General features: G+C 52.0%; 2 protein-coding genes across 2 annotated transcripts; both read left to right on the forward strand.

Annotated features, from left to right (window-relative positions):
- Nucleotides 1–12,561: 12,561 nt before the first annotated feature.
- On the forward strand, nt 12,562–13,518 carry IUM83_04880 (Ankyrin repeat-containing protein; the record flags this gene model as incomplete). The annotated part of the gene is made up of 1 exon (XM_067928983.1): nt 12,562–13,518. One exon carries the CDS (start codon nt 12,562–12,564, stop codon nt 13,516–13,518), a length of 957 nt encoding a protein of 318 aa, XP_067796080.1.
- A 144-nt stretch (nt 13,519–13,662) lies between these two features.
- On the forward strand, nt 13,663–14,346 carry IUM83_04881 (uncharacterized protein; the record flags this gene model as incomplete). The annotated part of the gene is made up of 1 exon (XM_067928984.1): nt 13,663–14,346. The coding sequence occupies one exon, from the start codon at nt 13,663–13,665 to the stop codon at nt 14,344–14,346; it is 684 nt and encodes a 227-aa protein (XP_067796081.1).
- Between the last annotated feature and the right edge of the window lie 11,874 nt (nt 14,347–26,220).

A 26,220-nucleotide genomic window follows, 5' to 3' on the forward strand; every position in this document is an offset into this window, starting at 1 on the left:
CTACGGAGAAGTGGAGACACTATCTGCATGGACGCCCATTCGACGTCTACACGGATAACGCAGCGTGTTCGTGGATGTTGCATCACCCACGAGTGTCACCAAAGATGGCTCGCTTTTTTGACACACTTTTCGCAATACACGTTTACTTTGCATCATGTGCGAGGTAAGATGAACGTCGTAGCGGATGCGCTCTCACGGCCTCCACCGGATGGACTGGAAGACGAAGAGGAGAAAGAAGCACCTCTTCCGGATGTGACGTATACGGTTCATGACTGCGACGACGAATGCGCGAAGAATGCCGCACCAGTTCATGACCACCGTATTAAGTCTGCAGTGTTGCGCAACTTGTCAACGGATGATACTCACCTGTTACTCGACGATGTCAACTTACGGGGGGAGGGTCGCCCGATTGGCGTAGCACAGCAGCAAGTCAACAGCGTCGACTATCATTTTGTAAGTCCGCACTTGGCCCCTGAGACGAAGAGAGTGTTTCAGGAAGGATATGAATTAGACCCTGCTTTCAAGCAACAGTGGTCTAATGGAGCAGGAAAGGAGAAGTTCGTCAAGCACAATGGGCTTCTGTTTTTCAAACAGACGAAAGGCGAAACTGTCTACCGACTTTGTGTGCCGAAGGTAAAAGAGCTTCGCACAAATGTCATGATCGAATTTCATGATGGAAAGACGTCCGTGCATCCTGGAAGTCGACGTACGTACCTGAAAGCAGCGCAATGGTACTACTGGCCGACTATGGACCGCGACGTAAGGGAATACGTTCGCACATGTGAGACTTGTGCACGATGGAAGTCCAGTAGCCAGAAGAAAAAAGGACTACTGATGCCGATACCAGTGCCAAAGGAATGCTGGGAAGTGGTGTCAATGGATTTCATCACGGGTTTGCCAGTGTCGGAAGGGTTTGATGCAATACTAGTTGCAGTGGACAAGTTGTCCAAGCGAGCGAAGTATGCACCAACGTATTCGACAGCTGACGCGAAGGACACGGCTAAAGTGTTCTTTGATGCAGTTGTTCGGCATCACGGATTGCCGAAGGTCATCATCAGTGATCGCGACTCGAAGTTCATCTCGGACTTTTGGAAGTCATTGATGAAGTTGATGGGTATCAAACTCAGCATGACAACTGCGCACCGAGCTCAGGCAGATGGCCAGACGGAGCGCCAGAACCTCGTGCTCGAAGATGCATTGAGATGTATGATCTCGTATCACGGTGACGATTGGGTTAAGCACCTTGGGACTATCGAATATGCGCATTCGACCCTCGTCAACGCGTCTACGAAGTTCGCGCCATTCGAACTTGACACAGGACGTAAGGTGTCAAACATTGTGGCAGAGGAGATGAAAGACCTGCTGCAATCGGAGAATGATGTGACGCTCGCGGAGTTCGCGAAGAACTTTGCGAAGGAGCGACAGGAGATCGTAGAACGTGCTCAGAAGAATTTGGAAGAAGCTCAAGCAAGACAAAAGGAGTACTACGATCGCAAGCGCAGACAAGTTGTCTTTAAAAGAGGTGACTTAGTGCTGCTCGACACGAAGAACTTACCGCTGAAAACCGTAAACAAGAACACGGAATTGAAGAAAGCGAAATTAGCGGCTAAGAAGGTTGGACCGTTCGTGATTGAACGTATGGTGATCGACAACGTGGCGAAGTTGATACTTCCGCGCACGATGAAACGTCTTAATCCGACATTCAACGTGGAGTTACTGACCCATTACCAAACGAATCGTGAGGATTTTCCGAATCGACCGATTCCGAAGGCTGTACCTCTAATCTTGGACGAGGACACTGGAGAAGAACTCTACATTGTGGAGAAGCTGCTCAAGAAACGAACTAGACGTCGCAAACGTCAATGGCTCGTGAAGTGGCATGGGTTGCCGGAGCATGAGGCAACCTGGGAAAGCGAAGCGCAGATCAAGCACGTTTCGCATTGGCGTCAACTCCTGGATGAGTATCGACTACGCCAACGCGAAGTCAACCAGGGGGAGATGTCAGGCCCACCTCTGGCCTGCTGAGCAAGCAAGCCAGAGCGATGCGGCGCAAAGGCTCTGGCTTGCTTGCTAGCGGTCAGAGGCTTGAAGTTCCTGTGGCAGCTACCCGAGAGGGTCAGCCGTCACAGTGAACATGCATTTTGTAGGAAAAACATGAAAAAGAAACATGGAACATGCATTTAGTAGAAAAGAAATGAAAAGAAAACAAAAAGACGCAGGGTAGTACATAGTCAAGGAAAACCCCAGAAATACGCAAAGAGAGCCCTGTGCTCGCGTAGGAGCACAGCGAGGCATGCATGTTAGGCTAGCAGTAGCAATTCAGTATTAAATAAACCGTCTACCCCGCACATCGACCACAACTACCGCGCTTCTCGACAGGACCAACACTCGCACCCACTTCAACGACAAACACTCTTCGGGCCCAACGCGACACCCAGTAATAACTGCGAATGGAGACTATTCGGATAAGCTAACAGCAACGACGCTATCGTCCATCAATTCCGTGGTTGGACAGCAACGCAGCTGCATAGCTACATCCATTTCAGTACGTTTGTCTTGATTTAACTATGGCAATAGTGGCCGGAAGTTTAGACCACTTTGACAAATCTGTTTATTGTAGAGGAGCTTCACCTCAAACCACAAAAACTGCGTTGGTAGCACAAACCCCGCACTAATACATACACCAGGAACAACATACCCGAAGCACAGCGCCAGATCGTAAAAATTGAGTGAGTTACACTTCAAAGCGTGGGTGGCCGGATTAATTTGGCCAAGAGTGTACACACGATTTATTGTCGCTGTAGTGGGTCTAACTTGACCCACTACTTTTGCTTACACGTTGCGCTACGTGTATGAGGAAGCGTAAGTACTTAGTAATTACTTAGGTTAATTATACTATACAAGTATAATATAAATCAAATAAAGATTCCAAGTAGCTTAGTTAAGGTAAAATGACAACTGTATTGTTTGTAAATTGATCTTCCTCCTCAATCTGCTAAAACTGTTTATCATCTATGAAAGGGATTGACAGCGGCTGGCTGTCAGAGCCCCGCTAATATGCACGTCTCTAATTGGTAGAAAGATGCTGCTTTCTACCAATAGGATCTTTGGGTAGGTGTGGACCACTCATTGTGGTGGCCCACTTCAATGTATCCATTGGTGTGACTTACACCAAGGTGAGGAAGTATCTAAAACTTTTAACAGATATCCTATTTGTTAAATTCACAAGTGGCTAGTAGCCACTTGTACGTGTAACCCCGTTACAAAACGTTACGTGGGGAAGATGCGGCACCGTTGCACGACTACTGGCGAGACGTTTGAGAACGTAGTGGCTACCGTGAAAGGTTCCCTGAAGCCAGAGACGCTGAAGAACCTAGCCGCGTACGTGCTGAAGAAGCCGTTCGCCTCGGTGACAGATGAGGACATCATGAGTGCTGTCAAGGCACGCTGCCACACGCTCAAGAACGATTTCGTTGCAGATGTCACGTCGCTGTTTCGTCAAAACCTCAAGATGAACCTTTCTATGGACGATTGTGACGCAAGGGTCTTCTGCTACTACAAAGACGTTAACGCTATCATGGAGGATAATGGACTGCAAGGACTTATCGGTACTGGGAATGAGTATGATGATGGCTACATGAGCAGAATGAAGGCTCGCTGTCGTCTTTTGGTTGACAACCTGCAACCCCCAGTCCTGAAAGCTCAAATCACCCAGCTCTTCGAGTTAGAGAAGCGTGACTGTAAATTTGATGATGTCGCCCTCTTTGATTTGATACTGGAACACGCGAAGGTGCAGCAACGGTTTCACCGTATATCACAGGATTATTCTGCAAAGACTGACTCCAAGTCGTTCAAATCAGAACGCAAGCAGCAGCGACATGGAAGCGCCAAAGCCACGACAGCACAAGCCTCGACGACAGCCGCGTCGACGTCAACAGCCGCGTCAGCTCTAGCAGCCGCACGGGCCCCGCACTCGGCTCCAACCCCGCCACACGATGGTTGTCTATTCTGCAAGCGAGCACATTGACTCAAGGACTGTCCTACCACTACGAATGCGCAGCGAGCGGAAGCACGAGAGAAGTTCAAGGCTGCTAAGGAGCAGCGCACTGGTGCGTTGAGATCCAAGGCTGCACGACACAGGACAAGTGCTAGATCGGTCTGCATCAACGGTCTCCTCACGGTTCGTTACATCCCTGACACTGGTGCTGACAGAAGCATCATCCCGGAAGGCATCGTAACCTCACTTCGTGCAGTGCAACCGACTCACTCACCTGTCCTATTAAGTGCGCCAGTGGAGGCAGAAATGGCGGACGGACGCCGGCTGGTATGCGATCATGAACTGCTATTGGACCTGGAACTGACGACGTTGGCCGGCCTGGTGACGCTGCGGGTAGTGCCGTGTCTTATTCTGAGGGTGGCGGCGACGAGCTACAGCTCGGACGTGACGTGCTGAAGGGACTCGGCATTGATGTTGAGCAGCAACTGGCTCAGTTGGCCGGCCCTGCATTGCTTGACGGTGAAAAAGATGCATTTCCAGTGGGTGGCGAACTCCCTTTTGCGCCAGGACCAATCAACTCTCTCGAGCAATTGCTAGAATGTGCGGTAGGGAATGGGCTCCAGGAAGTGCATGTAGGCGCTGTCCGTGCGCTGCTAGAAGAGTTTCCGGATGTTTGTCGCGAAGCGGTCTGAGCAGACCCACCGGTGAACGTCGAGCCACTTCAAGTCACGATGCAGTGCCCTACCGCAGGGCGCCGCGCAAGTACGCGCCTCTGCAAGCGGCTTTTATCCGTGACTATGTCAATGCATTGGTGGGCGAAGGCCTCATTGAACAGAATAACTCGGCGCGTTGGGCATGAGCTGTGGTCCCGGTTCGTAAACCTGGGACCCAAGATAAGTTCCGGTTGACGATAGATTACTGACCTGTCAACAGCATGGCCATCTCCATCGCCGGTACTATGCCTTCGATCGCTACCCAAGCTGACGCCTTCCAAGGCAAGAAGGTCTTCGCGCGATTCGATTTCACCCAAGGTTTCTGGCGATTGCCCCTCCATGAGGACAGCCGAGAGATTTTTTCGTTCGTGATTCCAGATGGTGTATTCACACCAACTCGGGTCCCACAAGGAGCGATGGACTCCGCTTTACACTTTCAGAGTCAAGTGCACGCCAAACTGGCTCCGCTGATCCCGCAATCGGCTCTAGTGTTGGTAAACGATGTGATCTTATTCGCGACCACAATTGCTGAGTTCCTGCAAACGCTCCGAGCGTTTTTCGATATTGTGACCGAGGTTAATTTCAAGCTCAACATGGCGAAGTCGTCGCTGTTTGAGCTCGAGATCTTGTGGTGTGGACGTCTCATTTCCTATGAGGGTATTCGTCATGACCCGTCCCGCGTCAGTGCTCTGGCAGAACTTCCACTACCCGCGACAGTCGCCGATCTGCAGTACTTCGTGTGCGCCACGAATTGGCTACACGACTCACTTCCTGGCTACTCGAGAATTATTGCCCCCTTACAAGACAAACTGAATGCGGAGCGCAACGGAATTGGTCGGCGCAGTCGCACTGCGTTGAATGTGCCTACTAAATGGACAGCTGATGCAAGAGCCGCGTACCAAGCTGTTGTGTCATTAGTGAAGTCCTCCGCCTTGATGGTTTTCCCCGATCCCGATCCCCAGTTGCTGCTCTTCACGGACGCTTCTGCTACAGGCTACTCAATCATTGTCATGCAGGTCCGATACTGGGATGTGTCCCGGCCTGTCGACGAGCCGAACCATGAGATGGTCGTGTGCAAGGGCGGTATGTTCACGCACTCCGAGTTAAACAGGACCGTAGTGGAGAAGGAGGCTTATCCGATTGTTAAAGCCTGCCACGATCTCGACTATCTCCTGCTGGTTCCGCCTCTACTGCGATCATGCAAACCTGGCTGACATTTTTGCGCCCAATATTGAGCTAAAAAAAACACGTTCGGGATCGCTTACAACGTTGGGCGATGCGTCTATGTGGTCTCCACTTCACTATCGAACACATTCCTAGTGGCAAGAACATTTGGGCTGATACTGTTTCCCGGTGGCACACCCGCGAAATCGTGGCTGAGGCCGCTGTTCAGACACGCAGTCACCACATTGTCCCCGTGGAGGACCTATCTCCACTCCGCTCCCCAGCAGACGACCAATTTGTTTTCCCCAAATGCGCTGATATCCACGCTGCCCAACTTACTGCCTCCCGCGAGCGCTCGTGGTTGCAGCACGCTTCGGAGGAGGAGGATGGTGTGGTGACAAAGGACAACCGCCTTTGGGTCCCCACTAGTGCCAAAGATCTGCTCGCCCGAAATATGGTCGTCGCCCATTGCGGTTCGCAAGGCCATCGTGGCCAGGATGCTATGACCTTGATGCTGAAGGAACGATTTTACGTCATGAATGTGGACGATAAAGTGGCCAAGTTCGTCCGGCAGTGTCTACTCTGTAAACACGTCAAGGGCCCTCGTCAAATTCCGCGACCATATGGCCCTCTACTGACGCCGACGCAGAGAAACGAGGTGGAGCATTGGGATTTCCTGTCCCTTGGTGAAAGTTACGGCGACTCGAAGTACTTGTTGGTGGTGAAGGATGGTTTGTCTCACTTCTGCGAGCTGCTTCCGTGTGCCACACCAACCGCCTACGTTACTGCAGAGCCGCTGACACTCTGGTATGCGCGGTATGGTTTACCACAAACTCTCCTTTCCGACCAAGGGACCCATTTCCGGAACAAAATGGTGAAGCATCTTGCAGCGCGGCTGAAGATGGAGCTACATTTCACATCTGTATACTCACCTTGGCTGAATGGAACGGTCGAAACGTTAAACAGGGATGTCCTGCAAGTACTCCGGGTATTGCTGATGGAATATGGCCTGGCCCAACATGAGTGGCCTTACCGGTTGCCTGCTATTCAAGCCAACCTAAACCACACTCCAGTCCCATATACGCCACCGTGGAGGTGTTCACGGGACTACCAGTGTCCTCATCACTGGACGCTATCGCGGAGCATGCTGGCAGTGAACGAGCTGAACGCGTTATCGACCTTCGCGATATTGGCGGTTTTGTGGATCAGCTTCGCTCTTCGCTGTTCGATATTCATCGGGAGGTGGCAGACGCGAAGGAGCGCCAGCGACTCCGAGATATGGCGGCGCATAAGGGCACTCCCGTCAACGTCGATGTTGACGATTTTGTGTTGTAGTCGAGAATCGATAAACGCTTGCCGAACAACAAGCTATTGGGCCATTGGGTCGGCTCATTCAGAGTGGTCACTGCTCTCGCCCATACCTTTGAAGCTGAGCACCTAGTCACCGGACGAAAGTGTGGTGTCGAAAAATGCAGCTGAGACAGGGTGCGCAGAAGACTCGAGGCGCCGGCGCCAACTGGCAAGTCACAACCCATCGCTAGTCATTGGACCAAACTCCCCGATCGCTGATTGGCCTAAATTGGTCGGTGACGATGACTCGTCGACAGTTCCAAGTCAAGCGCGGGCGGTTGCAGCCCGCTAAGTACGGTGCGAACCTACTGGCAAGATCCGAACTTATGAGTCGTCGGCGCCTGCCCCCAGTCGTCGGTAGCGTTTCAGCAGCCGTTTGAGTCGTCGGTAGCGCAGTCATGTCGCAGAGAAAAGGCCGAAGAGTCGTGAATTACAACTGGCGGTCCAAAACCGGACGCGTTTATACTTGATATTTGTATTGATCGATAGGAAACTTAAGAGAAGACAGATAAGCCATTCGGGCAACAATAACGGAACAGCTTTTCGTCCCAACCACGCAAGGGCGACACCGGTGCCTGCAGTGAACGACCTGCAGCTCAAGGTAAACCTGGTAAGTAGGATTATGACGGTCGGTGGGCACATCTACTAGTGTAGCGTGTGTTCATCCCTGGCAGGGCCAAGAGTTAGTGGCCGGTGTATTGGTAGCGGCGAGTCATCGCCAGGAACTAGAGGAGCGAGAGCGCACTCCATTTATTTCTTCCCGCCGGAGTATAGCTCCGGCACCCTCGTATCACGCCGTAAAAGGCCGGGACCCTTCCTTCTGAGGGCCTGCGAGGTATAGTTTGTGTGTGAAAGCGTGCTAGCCTATGCTCGTGGCTAGTGACGCTGAGGCTTCCGTACGTCGACTAGCGGAAGTTCGGTGCACAGAGGAAACACCAACCTGGTTCAAGGGAAAGTTCCTGGACCTTCAGGTTCTAACCCTAACAAGCCCTTTGGGTCTTCGGTGACTTGGTGGGTGTTGTTGGTGGGGGAAGTGTGCCAATATATATTTTAGCGCGTGTTCCTACACGACAAAAGTACGATGTGCATGCCTCTCGTCTGAAGTTTTACGCAGACGCCGAGTTGGACACGACTACAGAGCTTTTGGAACTGGTCTCGAACCAAGGCATTCTTCTAGGAGTCGAGCAGTTTATTGACCACCGCTACAACCACGACCTGGACCGTTGGGAGCTTTTTGTCGCGTGGGTCGGTCTCCAGGCTGTCGAAAATTCATGGGAACCGCTAGCCACGTTGATGCATGACGTCCCCGAAAAGGTGCGCGACTACGTTGGCGCTGCTCAAGACGACGAGCTCAGCGCTCGGTTTGACTAGTAGCACGATGCTGCCGCCGCATCCAAGCTTTGGAGGGCACTGTCGCCGTGATGGTGATCAAAGTTCAAGCTTGGACTGCGTTGCAGCACGAGTTCTCGCTGGTGCCCAATCAACTCCACTTCGGACGGCAGGACGCGCGCCAAGGTTATGGCATGGTAAGCTAGTGGACTGGGGCACGCCGTTTGTATATCGAGTGGGGGCTGGCACGCGGCTCTCGCCGTTAGTGGGCGATAGCACGCTCTCACTTCAGCTTCATGTAGGAGCGCGCTCTTGCGGAAGCGCTCGATTTGCTTTGCTTTGCTCAATAATAAATTTCCTTCTTTGGAAACACCCCGGGTTCCGCGACAGCTGGCGAGACAATGACGTGGGTTGCTAATTACTATCTGTTACTCTACCACTATCCGCCTGTTCAGTAGTTGTGGCCCCTACTCACACGTCATTAGTATTGTTCAGCTGTTACCATCGTCACAACGGGTATGCTTTCCTGCTACCTGGCAAATTTCATATGTTATTTCGTTGTTTACCTAGACCAAGTCGTAAATGGATCCAGGAAACACTGCTTGTTGGCCGGTAAACGTGGGAGTGCGGAGTGGGCTAGCCGGTTAAGTTTCGTCCTACCAACATGTACATGTATTGGCGTGTGCGTCTCTTCTTTTTGCGAGCTGTGCACACCCTGATATTTATTCTCGTACATGTGCTAAGGGAATCTGCCACTTTAGTGCACTAGAAGCATATTAGTGCACTAATAGAAACGACCAATCACGCCAAAAACCTACGAGCTCTGGTATAATACTGGATGAAATATTCGAAACCGTAAAACCTGCCATTATGTATACAGCTCCTGTTGGCTAAATCTCGACCACCCGATTTGTCTCGTCTGCTTTTGCAGTTAGTACTAGTGGCATGAGCTTAACTATTTGACTATCACTACCAAATTGACCTCGCCCCGAGAATCATGACCAAGATGCGCGGAGACTACACCAAAGGCAAGCTAAACTCTACCGCACGCTAATTAAGTGGGTAGGCAAGCGCAAGAAAGGCGAATCGATGGAGTCTCAGTGACGTGGCCCTCAACCACGCCTGACAGCTGAGGCAGAGCAAAACCTTTGTGAGTGGATAATGGGGCGACAGCTTATCGGGAAGCCGGCCAAGCGTGAGGAAATCATTGCCAAGGCCGGCACGATCGCTGAGATGACCACGGGCACTGGCGTTGGTAGCGGCTGGTGCAGGCGCTTTATGAAGCGGCGCCGGCGTCGATTAAGCAAGCCGGTTGGCTTCACGTGAAGAAAACCGTCCAACAACAGCTTCTCGTCCTCCCACCACCACGCACGATAGGCAGGAAGCGGAAGACAGCGACAGTTGGTGGGCGATTGCTAACCCGTGAACTACTAGAGAACCTACAAGCAAAGCCTCGAAAGGCACGGCAAAAAGGTTCCCGACTGACACCGGTTCATACGGAGGTTGAAAATGCGCCAGGCGCACCCGAGCAATCGCTGTTTGAAGCAATAGTTTAGTCAAGAGATAAGACAGACAGGCTAATCAATGTTAGTTACTGTAAGTCAATTGCACACACAGATGAGCATATAATCGTACCTTTATAACAGTGCGGAGAATTAACGTGTCCGAGGGGACTCGAACCCGCGACAACCCTGCTCCCCGTAGGGCCCTCATTAAGCCAGCGGCGTTAACTGACTGAGCTGTCAGCACTGTCGAAATGACAAATTATTTCCAAGATACATATCCTTTCAATACTGATGTATTTGCGTTTTTATCGTGTATTATAGGTTACCTAACCACTGAACGAAAGAAACACTGTCCCAGTTTGAGAATTGCTGGTTCATACAAATACTAAGATAAAAGGAGCACTAAACTGGCAATCAGCAGGAAATAGGCCATTCACTACAATCCATCCAAACTACCCAATAAGAGCCTCTCCATACCAGAATTAATCTGTGAAAGAGAGTAAACAAACACCTGTCTGGGCATGCATATTGCACACTGAAACTCACAGTAGATTTTCGGCTACCGCGCCTTGACTGATGCCCTTTGAAAAGTGCACTAAATTGGCAATTTCCCTTAGTCACAGCCACCCTCGTCCTTACTGACCACTGTTTAAATGTTTTAGTTGCCATGTTTGGATGAAGTATATGATGATATACTTCATCCGAACACGATGACGATATATATGATATACTGTATATCTACTACATTGTGCTCATGGTATGCTTTTCGATAACAGGATTTCAGTTCAACAGATATGCAGTGCTGATTCTCTGTCGATATGCAACAGATAAATAGTGCTTGCAACAGGCGAGCAGTGACTGTGGAGGCCCAACACACGAGCAGGGGGAGAACAACAGATAATAATTATTTTCCAATGACGTGGTCGGAGCGGAGGGGGGGGCATCTCGTTTGGAGTGTGAAACTTTCCAACGGGGAAATTATAAAGGTGGATTGGTAAGAGCTCACCGAGTGCGTGAACCGAGCATTTTTCCTCGGGATGGACGTCACGACAAGCGTAAATCTGTAGGCAATTAGACGGCCGAGACAAAAAAAAATGCGTGGAGCGGTCCTGCATGTGATAATGAAAACAAAAGAACAACATGGCCTTTCGAACCCTCTGTGTTTACTTTACTGTTCGCTTACACTGTTTAAAGACGTTTCAATGTTCCTCAAAAATCAGCAATTGCGAACATGTGCATCGCCGGGATATCGATTCGAAGGTTTTTACTCGTTTTCCGATCAGAAGCAGCTTTCCTCAGAATTCAGTAGCGATTACTCATTTTTAAGGCCGCTCCGCGCTTTATCATGTTGTAAGTACATGTAGTAGCACTTCACAGCTCACATCGCAATTCACGAGATCTAGATGCACATATTTGGTTGGCGCGATGCAATGTCAATCGATTTTCCATCGCAGCAGGGCGACCAAGCCATTCCTAAGCAATTTTCTATGCTATGGATGAATTGGATTCGTTTGTTCAACGTTCTGCTGCCCATCACGCAACGGAGGATTGACGGAAACTGCGATATCGATGGAGGAAACCTATACAGTACATGTACACATCGTTTAGCATTTCTTGGAGAACGTGCGTCCGAGCAGAAAATCCATACGATTGTTTGGTTGTTAGGATCAACTGAGTCTAAGCATTGTTGGGAGGTTATTATTGCTTCACTGGTCTATACAGCTGCTTACTAAAACCGCCGTAGGAGGTAAATATATCAATGTGCAATCCGTGTGAGGGTCTTACATAACACAACAATTGTCTTAGTAGCTATCTCAGTCGCATCGTTGTATCAGTAAGCAGGCTTATTATCTAGCCAACGCGAAACGTACCGAACGCTCACTTACAGGTACAGCGCGTACCTGACTAATGACAATTACCCATGTAGCCATTAAAAATAAATAATAGAATTATTTTAGTAGGGGGCTATTATTAATAGCTACATCTTGTTTAGAGTTTTCTAAGCTGACGGTATACAATAGAAATTGTGTACCAATGGGTTGGCACAATTCCTCATTTTCCTCAGAATTAAGAATCGGCAAGGCCTTCCTCAGAAGTCAGCAAAAGTTCCTCAATTTTAAGTAGCACCCGAGATCGGATCAATCGGTTTTCAGGAGAGCACCTAGTTCAGCGTGTGACAGTCTTTTTGCCTTGTTAGCCGCTCTCTGATTCATGAGTCTAGCGTCAGCCTCGCACTTCTGCACTCAACTCAATGCTGAGTTGAGTTGCTAAGCCTCGCGCGCCTTAGCCGTATTGTCGAAAGGGTGCACCTCCCTCAACCGACGTAACCTCTACTTTGTCACATTTCTCTCGCCTCGTCTACTGTGTTCGTCTCCTACGTCTGATAAAACAAATGTGCTTCCTACAGCTTCAACTGCCGCCAGCTGACCATGGCCCTATCCCTGGCTAACGAACGCCACCCGTTGCAAATGGGGCAGTGCAAGATCGGCGCTGGATTGCAGACATGTCCGTCGTTGCGAAGTCGTCCTCGACTGCGCCGGACTGGCCGCTGCTCTCGGCCGCAGCGCTGGTGACGCGCGAGTGCCTCCCGGCGGCGGGCGGTGCGCTGCCGCACGTGACCCGCCGCATCAGCGACTTCCTGGACACTCTGAGCCGCGCCGGCGTGTTCGCGGCCTCGTGCCGACGCGGCGACAGCGAGCGCGAGCTGTCCTACTTGTTCCGGCGGGACCCGAGCCCGCTGGCGCAGACGATGGTGCGCCACGCTGCCGCGGACGGCCACGCGCACGTTTTGAAGTGGCTCAAGGAGCACGACGACGGCGGCAACGCCAGTCTCTGGAAGGACTACAACTTCAGCCCCATGGACGAAGCCGCCAAGACCGGCCAGCTCTGCGTCTTGCAGTGGCTGCACGAGAACGTCTCGGACTGCTTCGCCGGCCGCGCCATGAGCTGGGCCGCCAGCAACGGCCACCTGGAGGCAGTCAAGTGGCTGCACTTGAACCGCCAGGACCTGTGCGTCAACTATGCCATGGACTTCGCCGCCGCCAACGGACACCTGCACGTGGTGCAGTACCTGCACAGCCACCGGCGCGAGGGCTGCACGACGTGGGCCATGGACGGAGCCGCCACGAACGGCCATCTACAGGTCGTGCACTGGCTTCACCAGAACCGACGCGAGGGCTGCACCAAGGCGTCGGTGGACGGCGCGGCGGCCCACGGTCACCTCACAGTGGTGCAGTATCTGTTGCAGACCGTCCGCCTGCCGGACGAGAAGCACTGGCTCGGCTGGGCTTTCACCGCCGCGGCGGACAACGGTCGCGTCGACGTGGTGGACTGGGTGTACTCGCACTACCGCGAGGACTTCAGCGACAGCATGCTCGCCTTCGCGCTATCCGCCGCCACGGACAACGGACACTCCGAGATGGCGCAGTGGCTCAGTACACAGCTCGGCGAGCGCCGATGACACGAATTGCATGCACTGGGCAGACTAAACACACATAAGTACTCAATAATGAGCATGCCGCCGCGTTTCTCGGCGCGCGAAAGGTTGCATAGACCACCATCAGCATATTCTCCATACTTGAAGTATTCGGCGACAGCAGCAACGATGGCGACCAGCTCCAGCAGCTCTGAGAGTGCAGCCGCGTGGCCGCTGCTGACGACGACGCTCGTGGTGTGTCGCGAGTGTCTGCCGGGGGCGCTGCCGCACGTGTCCAGGAGGATCAACGTGTATCTTGACAGCTTCTCGCGGAGGGGCGCCTTGGTGCGCGCGTGTCGACGCGGCTACTCTCTTCGAGCGTTTGAGTACTTGGCCGCGAGGGAAAGCGACCCCTGCACAGAAGACGTGGCGAGGGCGGCCGCGCGTTCGGGCCGCGTGGAGGTTGTGCGCTGGTTCCTGGAGCTCAGCGACAGAAGAGGAGAGACCACCAACTGGCCCATGATGGACTGGACGGCGTCGAGGGGCCACATGGAGGCCACGCGGTGGCTATGGGCGAATCGAGAGGAGGGCTGCCCCTCGCTGGCGGTCATTGGGGCCGCGAGGAACGGCAGGCTCGAGATGCTGCAGTGGCTCGAGCAGAACGTGCCGGTGGACGATAGTGTGTGGGAGCGCGCCATCTTCCACGCTGCCAGATACGGCCACCTGCAGGTGGTTCAGTGGCTCTACCCGAAACAGGGCGACCGCAGAAGCAGCGATCTGAGGTTGGCGCTGACGTTCGCGGCGAGAAGAGGACACGAAGACGTGGTGCACTGGCTGAATTCCCAGCGCACGCTGCCCAGTCATGTGTGCTAGACTAGAACAATCGCATTGCGATCCTCGAGCTGGATTTCTTGTGGGCGGCGAGTTCGCCAGTCAATAGACTTGTTTGGTTTGCACGCACCTAAGGTTTGGAGCGATAGGCACGGAGAAACAAAAGTGGCGATTGAAAATACGTTGCGCACCAAGGACAAGAAGCACCAACCTCACGGATGTGGTCGGACCAAATTGACACCGATCTACTTCGAGGTATTGTGAGATCGGCTGACTCCAAGAGGAGCCGTCCTGTAGTGTCTGCAGAATGAAGACACGGTTGGGGGAGCCGGCGGGGCTCCCTGAAGGTATGGCCAAAGTGAATATGTATGATATGAACTACTTCTAGTGCTGCGGCTCCTGCTAACCAGTGAAGCCGCAGTTATCGCAATCTAACTTGTCGTTCACAAGTCATCAACTTTGTCGTTATAGTGCACTAGATTTCTGGCTGGACATCAGTTTTTGCGTTATGCTGTCATCATGCTTCGTGTTATAAGCAAGACTCGCAGCCGCAGTCGTCACGCTTGCCGTGATTGACTGCAAGCAGATGGCGCTGCTGCTAACTTGGACAGGCTGGAGATTGCCTCCACTACACGTCCTCTGAGGATGGATTTCGATTGAGGAAATGATCGCCTCACCCAGATACACAGTGTAGAAACGCCACTTACAATTAAGGGCAGTGTGATAAAATTCTCAAGCATGCTAGCGGAGTACTGTACACACCAAAGTGAGCTCTACGAATGTAGTGGAAATACATGTATTATTGTGCCTTTCAGTCAGATTGTCCAAATCGGACTCTTAGGCCCTGGTCCAAGTGAAGAACGCGTGCCAATGAACCGAGAGTTAGGTTAATAGTTGAGATACTTGGCCACGACTGGCACATGTGCTGTGGCTGGTCCAAGCGTGCACCGCCAACCACCACAGTCACCAGTGGACCCACTGTCTCGCCTTCACTTTCAATTCCGCCCCCTCAAAAGAAAGCACCTCCTTTTCCCGTCATGAGCGGCCAAGCTGCGACCGTACCGGAGTCGTGGCCCTCCTTGTTCGAAGGTCGTCGAGCTAAATGTTGAGGTGTGCGTTGGAGGCCCACGAAGGCTGCGCTGGTCTGCAACCGAGATGACAGCAGCAGCGGCACAGGCAATAACAACAGCACATATTGCAGCAGTTTCACTATCCATCGCTAGCACAAAAATTCTCTGGCTGGCACACGTCGCGCTGGCGTTCCAGGAAGTTGTGTTCCTGGTCCAAATGGGTACAGAGTACCAAAACCGTTAGCCAATTGAAAGGCTTGAAATTGCCCAGCTCAGATCACGTTCTTCACTTGGACCAGGGCCTTATACTCCGAGTAGCAAACCAGCAGGCTATATGGACAGGTAAACTGACTCGTATTAAGAGCTGTCTAGAGGCGATTAAGGCAACATGGACCAATGAAAAAGGTTCTGATGCGGATAGAGGTCGTACAACGATCTTCCGTCTATTAGGTATATTATATTGTCCGGTCCTTCATTTTGTCCGTCTAATAGGTGGCCTTAACCTGAATGCATGTAGGGGTAGGGTTACATTATTCAATACACCAAGCTCAGTTTTAATCAAGGCACTCAAGTCGCTCAATACACATTAGTAAATACAATTTATCACCCAAAAGCAACCACTTAGGTCCCCACAGACACTATTCATTGTCTGGTTGACGGTATCCTGAACAATGCGCAGGCACACGCGACGAATGTCAATTTAGGGGGATGCCTTAGAGGGACTGTCGCCCGAATGGGTTTATGCCTTGCTACTGCGTTCCCGTCGATTTGGTTTCTTACAGCGGAACCCAGTCTTCTCGAACTTAGTAATCCAGCGCCGGTTCATGACTGTCAAGTATTGCCCCCGCCATTTCAGCATCCGTACCATGTATGTAGACAACCGCCCTCTATCACAGATCGTCAGAGCAGGTCATCTTAACAGGCGATCCAGTTAAGAGGGGGACGTTTTTGGGGGGAAACTAAAAAAAATAATTAAATGCGGAAATTGTCCTATTTCAATGAAATTTTAGTCGGAACATAACTAGAATTTCTAATGACGAATGAATCAAGCCCGGCTTTCGTAGCTGCACTGGTTGTGCCATGGCAAGGCATGCAAGCAGCATGCCGATACTAGCGCTGTTTGAAGCATTTGTAGGGACTTGGAGGTATGAGACATTTGATAGTGGTACAGACGGCTCAGCCACGTGCACGTCTCGATGCGTTGGAGGGGGGGGATTTCTCAGTGGCGCAGAATTCCAAATGGAGGGGGGACGAGAAGACTCTGATGGCGGAATCTATCCGCTCATTACCTGAGCCACAGAGACCGAGTGCAAGGACCGAAGGCGGTGCTTACTGCGCGCTCTCCCTGCCGAACTGCGCGATGGACAAATTGTTCTCACCCTCCCACGAGCCCACCGCCGTCTTGCCGTCTTTGTGGAGACGAAGCTACACATTGTGGAGAGATGGGGACACATTGTGGAGAGATGGGGCAATGCAGACCACTCTACCTCCTCGTTTTCCGAATTTAGACATGCATCGCGTTCACACCAAGGGCAATCAGGCGCTGTTTTCGAGCGCTCATGCTAAGATGTGAGCTGCGTTCAAGTGAATAAAGACAGCATATTTATAGGTTTGAAATATCGATCTATCTGATGATGCTAGTTTCACGACCTGAAAATAAAGACCGCAATTACTTGGCTCGACGATTTTCCCCATTTTGGGCCCTTTTTTCCCTCTTCTTAACTGGATCGCCTGTTAAAGACAGTATTCTCCGAATGGCCAGGAAAATCTCCCCAAACTGAGGCGGTCGGCTTATCTGTGATTGCGATGTACAGTGCGAACCCCCGTTTTCGTGGAGGGTGGACCATAAAAGAAACGAGAGGGTAATAAACTATGTCATGGACATTAAAATGATTTGCTATTTGATACTGTATTTCACTTAATCCGGGCCTTATAAATGAAGCCTGTGCGGCACCAGCAGTTGCGAATAGTTCATCGGACATCTTTTAAAGCCCTCAGAGCAACACTTCATTGCGGAGAAGAGATCCACAGTCTTATACCATGTTTGCGCTAAGACAAAGTTCGTGTTTCTGAGTTAGTGTCAGCGTAGTGTACCAGGAGGGGCGACTCAACATTTGTACGATACAGAAATGTTTAATGAGATCAGGGGCATGAAAAGGTCTATGCACCCGAGTTTAAGTCAATCTCGGATAACGTGTCATCCCTCCCTTGATACAGGGAAAACCTTTGAAAACGGAGATGTGCACGCCACTTGCGCAATCCAGTCCTATCCCAAAAGCTATCATCCGAGTGCCTCCGAATGTACGGAGTATTATTTCTAACAGTTTATTAGAGGTCAGCAGCCGCGAAAACGGGGGGTCGCACTGTTTTACCAGCAAAATCGCCGAATACTACATAACTGGTTTCATCATCATCATCTTTGTTACAGCCAAATGCATAATAACATAGTCCGCTACTTGATCGGGTTATCTCGCTGATATTGTTTTTTGGCTTATTGCTCAGTAGCACGTTTCGCACGTCCGAGTTAGTCAGAAGAGCTTGCTGAACTTCGACAGTGTATATGTCAACACTGGAGCTACCGTATAACAGCGCATAAAGCAACCATGACCATGCAACGTCGCTCTTGGTTGAACATAATTCCGCTACCGCCCAGCAGATCGCTGGAACACCTTTTCCATATGCCATGCACCCCCCGGGGGGGGGGGGGGGGGCTCGCTTGTGTTGACGAAGGTTATCACTGCGTTTTAGAAAATCTGGCCCACGGGACAGCAGCGAACCCCAGCTCGAATTAACTCGGCTCGTTCGGCTTTCCCGATCTATTAATAGCGCCGAATTTGGCAGACCCCACGCATAGGCATTATTAGTACGTGTAGGACGTAAGTCCTACGTAATCAGACGCACACTGATCATGGCGTAGTCGTTGTGTCTGCAGAGCATGTTGAAGCTGAGTGTGGAAATGGTGTCTCTGCACACTTCCTCCTACTAGTAACTCGCACGGTGTGACTTGGTTGTGAGGCTCACACTCTGTGAGTCGCACCAGGGTTGTGCATATTCCCATCCTAAACTGCGTCGGATGCGCCATCTTTTCACGCTAGATCAAGTGTGCAACATGATTACGTCAATTTGTATCTACTGTAGTACACGTAACGTACCATCTTCGCAACAAATAAACTTCTCAATTTGCCGCCTTCGAGTAACTTGGGAAACCAACGACCCTTCAAGCCTTCTTCCCAACATGACCATGTCTGCCACCGCCGTACAGCAAGTGGCACAAAACCATGCTGGTGCTCCACCTCCCGCTCACGCTGTCGCCCAGCGAAGCGAAGCGACCCACCGCGAACCAAGCTCGCAGGGAAACAACCAACCTGAAGCCGGCGTACCCGCTCCCGTGACTGCTAGTGGCGACGCCCCGGTGCACGGTCCAACACCGCAACGTAACGGACCCCCTAAAAGTGGAGTCGCTATTGGTGGCCTCCTGAATGGAAGTCACGCGAGGACAATTGTGGCCAAAATGAAGACCAACCTGGCGGCATAATAGCGGACGAAGATAGTCTGGAGTTAGTACGCGAAGCGTACAACAAAGGTGTCCGAGATCCTGAACAACTTCTTCGCCTTGCCGAAAATGCGCAACCTACTCCCGTTCGGGATGCTCCGTTCAGCGTTCAAGCAAGCTTTGGTGGAAACCTCCAAAATTTGTCACGCCCGAAGATTATCGCCAACCTGAAGCTGATCGACGGTAACCCAATCATTCGAGACTTACTGGACAAACACGCCATCGTGCATGTGCACAAGCTACCTCGAAACCGACTGATGTTCCAGATAGACTCCAAAGAAACAAAAAGAAACTTGAGGGACAACGTTGTGTGTTCCTCGGAAAAAGACTGGAGTTTGAGAGTTGTGATCCACTCTCAGACAACTACTTCATCGATATCATGGGCGTTCGCACCCAAGCCACTGCTAGAAAGGTGTTTCAAGCGTTGGTACTAATGGGCTGCAAGCCAATCTACTACAACGCTACATTCATCAGACGGGAAACACGAGTGTCTTCAGGGATTCTACGTTACGTTCTTGCAAGCCCAACATGTCCGCCGAGCTTACTGGTCAACGGATCGGTATGCTCACAGTTTTTAATGGACGGTGTCCTATACGCGGTCAAAGGCAAAGACGTGCCTCCTCAGTACTACCACCTCCAGCCAAGCAAAATGGCTCCCAACTGTCTCGACCTGAGCAAACTGCCGTTCGGGGAATACCGGCAGAAAGTGTCGAACATTGAGAAACCTCGCAACCAAACGTCCAAACAATTAGGAGAGAAACGATCACGCGAGGGAGACATTGCCAGTCACGCAATGCCACCCCCGATCGGCATCGATATCACTATGGAGAGCGCGGAAAACACGGGCACAGTCCTAAACCCGGTCTCGCATGGCGCGAGTCCGATGACATCCAACTCGATCTATCCCTAGACATTGGCGCAGATTCGGACATGTCAGAGCCTTCATCTCCGACAACCGAATTCCCAGGTGATACATTCGCACATCCGCCCAAGAGAATACAGAGCCGACGAAGTGGTTCACCACCAACGACGTCGTCACAATCCTGGAACTCACCCAACTTCTGGAGTCACCTCGATGAACTAGACCCGGAGTTGGAATGTTGTGTGTCGAATCCCGACGAAAATGGGGATTCGGGCTACCAAATCGTAGAAACCCGCATCAGACCGTCGGAACAGAGCACCAACAGCAACGAGTACACGTACTACTGTGGAGAAGCGAATTCCGGGAAATGGGTGATTGGGAGCAATCGGCAAAAAGATGGATCTTGACGGAGTCACTATACCGCGGAAGTGACACCCGAGAAGCCAGATCGAAGGAATCTGGTGATGCGGGTGGATCGAGGCTATCATATGTGTGTGGCGTCAAAGGGAGACTACTGGAAATACTACAAGATGACACATAAGACGTCTACATACGGCAGAGGGCCAGATCCGCACTATCGGAAGTGGTTGGATCCAGATCACATGTACCCATGTGGATCCAGACCCGGGTCACCTGTACCCAGGCGGATCTGAGCTTCTGTGGGATGACTAGGATACGCTAAGCGGTGGATGGAGCTTACGCCACCCAGATCAAGACAAATTAACCCAGATCAGGGACGGTGGGATCCGGATCACATGTACCCATGTGGATCCAGATCCAGATCACATGCACCCATACGGATCTGGGCCTCTGAGAGGTGGCAATGGCAAGTGAAGTGGAGAAAGGCGTTTGCGACGACCAAAGGACTCAAGATCAGCGAGGATCAGCGTGGATCCAGCGGATTTGGGAAAGGTGGATCCAGATCTCATGTACCCATGTGGATCTGGATCCGGATCCCGTACGCCAGAGCGGATCCAAGCCTCTGGTAGACGGCTAAGACGAGGAAAGTGAGGAAAGGAGGTCGCAACAGCACAGGGACCCCAGATCAACGCAGACCGACCCAGATCAAGGCACTTCGGAGATCAGCGGATCTGGATCTGAGAATCAGATCCGGATCTGGGAATCAGGTGGATCCGGATCTGGGGATCTGGGACTCAGTGGGTGATCTGGCGGCTACAGCTCAACGGAGGGAACAAGCGACGATGCAGTGAAGGTAGAGGTGGTCCGTAGAGCCGGCAGGTACAGATGGGAAGATAGTTCGGATTGGGTGATAGGATTTTGGGATAGGATTGGGCATAACCATAAATCAGAGTCGAATTTGCCTGGAAGTGCTCAAGTGGTCTGGACCCGCAGCGGGGAAACGCATATTGGCCCCGCTCGACGTACGCTGTGGAGATTGGATTTGGCTCCACACGCACCCCAAGATTACCAAGCGCCAGCAAGCGGCCCTCACCCCCCAAAGAGTCAAATTTGCCTTGGACAACGCAAGTGCCTTCGCCTTCGCCTGGAATCGGGATCGACATTGGCCCGCCAAGAAGCAGCAAGGTACTGGGTAGCAGATCTAGTGTTGGTTGAATAATCTGGATAATATATTGGCCAGATCAACCTTCCTAGTGAACTCCCTACAAGTGCAGATCAAGTAGTTAACGCCGGGTGATCCTTGATTCTCAACTACCCTGATCCCGCTATAGGAAGCGGTAAGTACGACAAAGGGCGACCTACCAAGTCGCAACAAGGGCCTACAACACACCACAAGGCGACCACTCGGCCGGATCCACATCCAGGCCGCCAGATCCAAGTCGGGAATCACTTGATCTGGACCAAGAACCGCGAGCAGAGTGAAGATTTCCGCGCTGCTCCACCGGATCCCCGCGTCTCGCCAAGACGTTCCTACGTCAACGCTTTGACTCTTCAGAAGTTACCAGAGGAGCAAGATCCAACCCTACCGACGGGTACACAAGGTGAGGAGTTCAGCACTGATCACGGATCATCGGAGTGCCCCCTCCGTTAGTCGGTGTCCGGGCGCTGTTGGGAAGTTGGATCTAGCATAATCGCAGATTTTGCTGATCCCGCTACACCACACTACCACGAAAAAAAGAAAAACAAGGTGAAACTATCGACGAACCCTATTACAGTCAGAGAATTGATTCCAGAGATGGCGGAAAACATCGTCAAATCAAAATTCTTTTTCGAACAAGAAAACAAAACCCTTCAGCAGGCATTAGAAGCAGAGGAAACGAAGGTTTTTTCGAGCGAAACGAGCTCCGAAAATGTGATGAAAGAGATTAACAAAAACCGTCTAGCTTTCTTGCTGAAAGCCGCACGGTGGATGCGCCAAAAATCAGATCTGATTGAAGAACTAGCGCGTGTGCACCTGTGGTTCCGCTGTGTGCACGGCTCAGTGACCAACGGCAACAAATTCACTACAAAATGGAAAAAACGGACTGGGCTTACTGCCCCGATATCCATACGGCGTTATTCAAAAGAACCGGAGAAATGCTGGTGAACATGACGGACGAGTCGAAACTATACGATATCTCTCTAGCACTGGCGCTGTTTGAACTGCTGTTGTATGCCGCAGCCCATGAGATCTTCAAAAACGACTTCTGGATCCAAACGTTAGCCTGCCACCTCAGACACCCGACTACTACACCCGAATGTACTAAGGGCTATCCTTCGCGCTGAGTGCGGACGGATCATTCTAGATCGAGTGACAAGCTCTGGGTGGACACACCCAATCCTGGCCACACTCATCCACCGGAGGAACAACCATGACTGGCTAGCAGAGGAAAAAGCGATGCTACAAATGCAAGTGCAGGATGGCAACATGCTGCTAGCAGCAGGCCCACTGTACATTGACTGCTAAGGGTTCGCTCTGGGAAAGCGTATCCATCTTGACCGTAAATACTAACGGTGTCAAGAAACATGGGTACAAACTGATTGACAAGACGATTTCTAACTACCACGTGACCTGCTTACAAGAGACGAAGTTTAGAGATGTTCATCATGCCAACAAATTTCAATTCCTTCTGAAAGCCACCTTCGACTGCAAATATTTCATATCAGACCGAAATGCCGTGCATACAACCACTCAGTTCTCTAGAAGTGGCGGAGTTGCAACCATAATCCATAACGATTTTCCTGGATTTGATTCAGCTGAAGAAATGGAAGATTGGACAATCCCCGGTCGTTACCTAGTAGTGCAAATACGGGTTCAAAACAAAGATCTATACATCCACAATGTGTATGCACCGGTCGACCCACAAGAAAATTATAACTTCTATGAGACCCTGTTGACACGGGACCTCAACCGTGGCGACGTACACTGGGTAATGGGAGACCTAAATGTGACCTTTAACCCACTTCTAGACTCGGCTACGGTGTCAGCTAGACATAACCAACCAAGACAGAGCGCTTTGGAGTGGATAGCTAGTCTAGGCGTATCTGATTGTTGGCGAATTCAACACCCAGAGCGCCGTGTCTTCACAGGACCACCACCCAGGAAAAACAGACTCGATTATTGCATTATGTCCGATACATTCATGTGGTATCGGGAAATGAAGCCAAGGCCAAAACCCAAAGGCGGGACGAGGGGCGAAGAAGACTCGAGGCGCCGGCGCTAACTGGCAAGTCACAACCCATCGCCAGTCATTGGACTAAACTCCCTGATCGCTGATTGGCCTAAATAGGCCGGTGACGATGACTCGTCGACGGTCCCAAGTCAAGCGCGGGCGGTTGCAGCTCGTTAAGTGCGGGGCGAACCTACTGGCAAGATCCGAACTTATGAGTCATCGGCGCCTGTCCCGAGTCGTCGGTGGCGTTTCAACGGCCGTTTGAGTCGTCGGTAACGCCGCCACGTCGCAGAGAAAGCGCCGAAGAGTCGTGAGTTACAACTGGCGGTCCAAAACGGACGCGTTTATACTTGATATTTGTATTGATCGATAGGAAACTTAAGAGAAGACAAGATAAGCCTTCGGGCAACAATAACAGAACAGCTTTTCCTCCCAACCACGCAAGGGCGACACCGGTGCCTGCAGTGAACGACCTGCAGCTCAAGGTAAACCTGGTAGGTAGGATTATGACTGTCGGTGGGCACATCTACTAGTGTAGCGTGTGTTCATTACTGGCAGGGCCAAGAGTTAGTGGCCGGTGTATTGATAGCGACGAGTCGTCGCCAGGAACTGGAGGAGCGAGAGCGCACTCCATTTATTTCTTCCCGCCGGAGTATAGCTCCGGCACCCTCGTATCACGCCGTAAAGGCCGGGACCCTTCCTTCTGAGGGCCTGCGAGGTATATTTTGTGTGTGAGAGCGTGCTAGCCTTTGCTCGTGGCTAGTGACGCTGAGTCTTCCGTCGGTCGACTAGCGGAAGCTCGGTGCACAGAGGAAACATCAACCCGGTGCAAGGGAAAGTTCCTGGGCCTTCAGGTTCTAACCCTAACAAGCCCATTGAGTCTTCGGTGACTCGGTGGGTGTTGTTGGTGGGGAAAGTGTGCCATATATAATTTAGCGCGTGTTCCTACACGACAACTGGTGCCGCGACCCGGGATTGGTGTGACCTTCTGTGTTTCGTGCTACTGCAGGTCGATCGACTTTACGAGCAACCAAGAAGAAGAAGAAGAACAAGAAAAGAAGAAAAAAGAGACGAAGAAAGAAGAAAATGGCGAAAGGATCACGTTCAGCGGTACCAGCAACTCCGATGAAGACTGGAGGAACGCGTGGCGACGACTCGACGGCGGCCCTGATCACGCCGCACCTCGACCCGATTGCTGAGCGGACCGTCAGCTTCGACGACTCGATGACTGGATCCGACGCCAAGGACGAAGAAATGGATGAAGACTACGACGATTACCTGGAGGAGAAGGCGCCTGCGCTAGCGGTGGTGACACCCGAGACTCCGGAAGATGCAGTGCTGTCTGCGGGACGCAGCGTGGGCACGCGCTCGTTGTCGCGAAACCTCGCGGTTGAGCTTGACGATGACACGCGTTCCGTGACGCGCAACCTCGCGGATGAACTGGATGATGTGGATGGCCCAGGGCCTGCATATGACGACTTGGAAGACTTTGAAGACGCCGCCGACGACTCGAGGTCACCAGTCCTGACGACTCAAGTGACCGAGCAAACCTCCGGTAACCGGCCGCCACTCAACGGTGACACGCCGGCGGCCAACAAGGTTCTCGGTCGACTATACGAAGAGATGAAGAAGAGCGACTGGGGTGAGCTATTCGAGCCAACGATGACTCGCCAGGCGGTTTGGGCCGATTTGTGTCACGAGTTGGCTCGCCCAGTGAGTTCGGTAACAATCGAACAAGTGGTGAAGGAAACCGAACGATTTCTGAAAGCATTGGGTCTTCGGCCTCTGGAGTACCCTTCGCCGTCGACTCTGGAGTGCTGGGTGCCGGCCGAAGCAGGCGCGGAGCTCTGGAAATGGAAGAAGCGACTCCGCACAGCCTTCGGCGTGAACTCGTTCACTCTGGACGACTCGCGGAAGACTCGTGCGACTCGCGAAGTGGTCGACCCGGCTAGCGTACCGCTGCCGACGACTCCGAAGAGGACAATCCGCGAAAACCCCAGCCGAAAACCCATCAGAGGGGTGTTTAGCGCGTCAGGAGAGCGATCCCCGTACTTTCAAGACTCCCACATGGTGACTCCACCAACTACGGGCTACTCAGACCGCGCTGGACGCACCACCGATGACTCAAAATCGGCCAGGGGCATGAAAAGCAACTCAAGACGGAGCACGAACCTCCGCAGCGGGCCCACCGACGACTCGTCGGACGAAGAAGCGGACTTTACCGGCGATGGAGGAGCGCAGATGGGCGAGTACCTGCGCCAAATCCGTGAGGTGACCGAATCCGAGTTGCTTAACGCGACTCCGAGGATCGAGGTGGCAACGCATCGCCCACTGGGGCAGATCAAGGCGTTTTCGGGCACCAGAAACAAGAGCGAGAACTCGATGCAATGGCTTCGCGCCTTTGTCTACGAGATGAAAGGAACACGAGCATCACCCAACGATTGGTGCATGCCTTTCGAGCTGAGTCTTCGGGACGGCGCTCTACATTGGTACCGACAACTACCCAAGAAGACCAAGCGAACGTGGAGCCTCTTAAGCGAAGCTTTCATCAAGTACTATTGCTCCCAGTTCAGCCAGTCAGCGGAGACTCGCTACTACTCAGCCAAGCGCGAAGACAAGGAACATGTTTGCGACTACCTAAACCGGCTCAATGGCTATACCAGGAACGCCGGAATTCGGTTTGAGAGCAACGGCCGCAAGGCACGCGACCACGTCAAGCGGTTCCTCGAGACTTGCGGCGACCGAGGACTCGAACGGCGCCTGTGCCACCTGCGCATCTCAGACATACATGAGTTGGAAGAGATGATCCAAGAGATACTGAAGATTGACGAGCGTAGTTCGTCCCGCGAGTCGTCGCTG

This window comes from Phytophthora cinnamomi (assembly GCF_018691715.1).
Source record: "Phytophthora cinnamomi strain GKB4 chromosome Unknown Contig17, whole genome shotgun sequence".
In the NCBI taxonomy this organism is placed as follows: Eukaryota; Oomycota; class Peronosporomycetes; order Peronosporales; family Peronosporaceae; genus Phytophthora; species Phytophthora cinnamomi.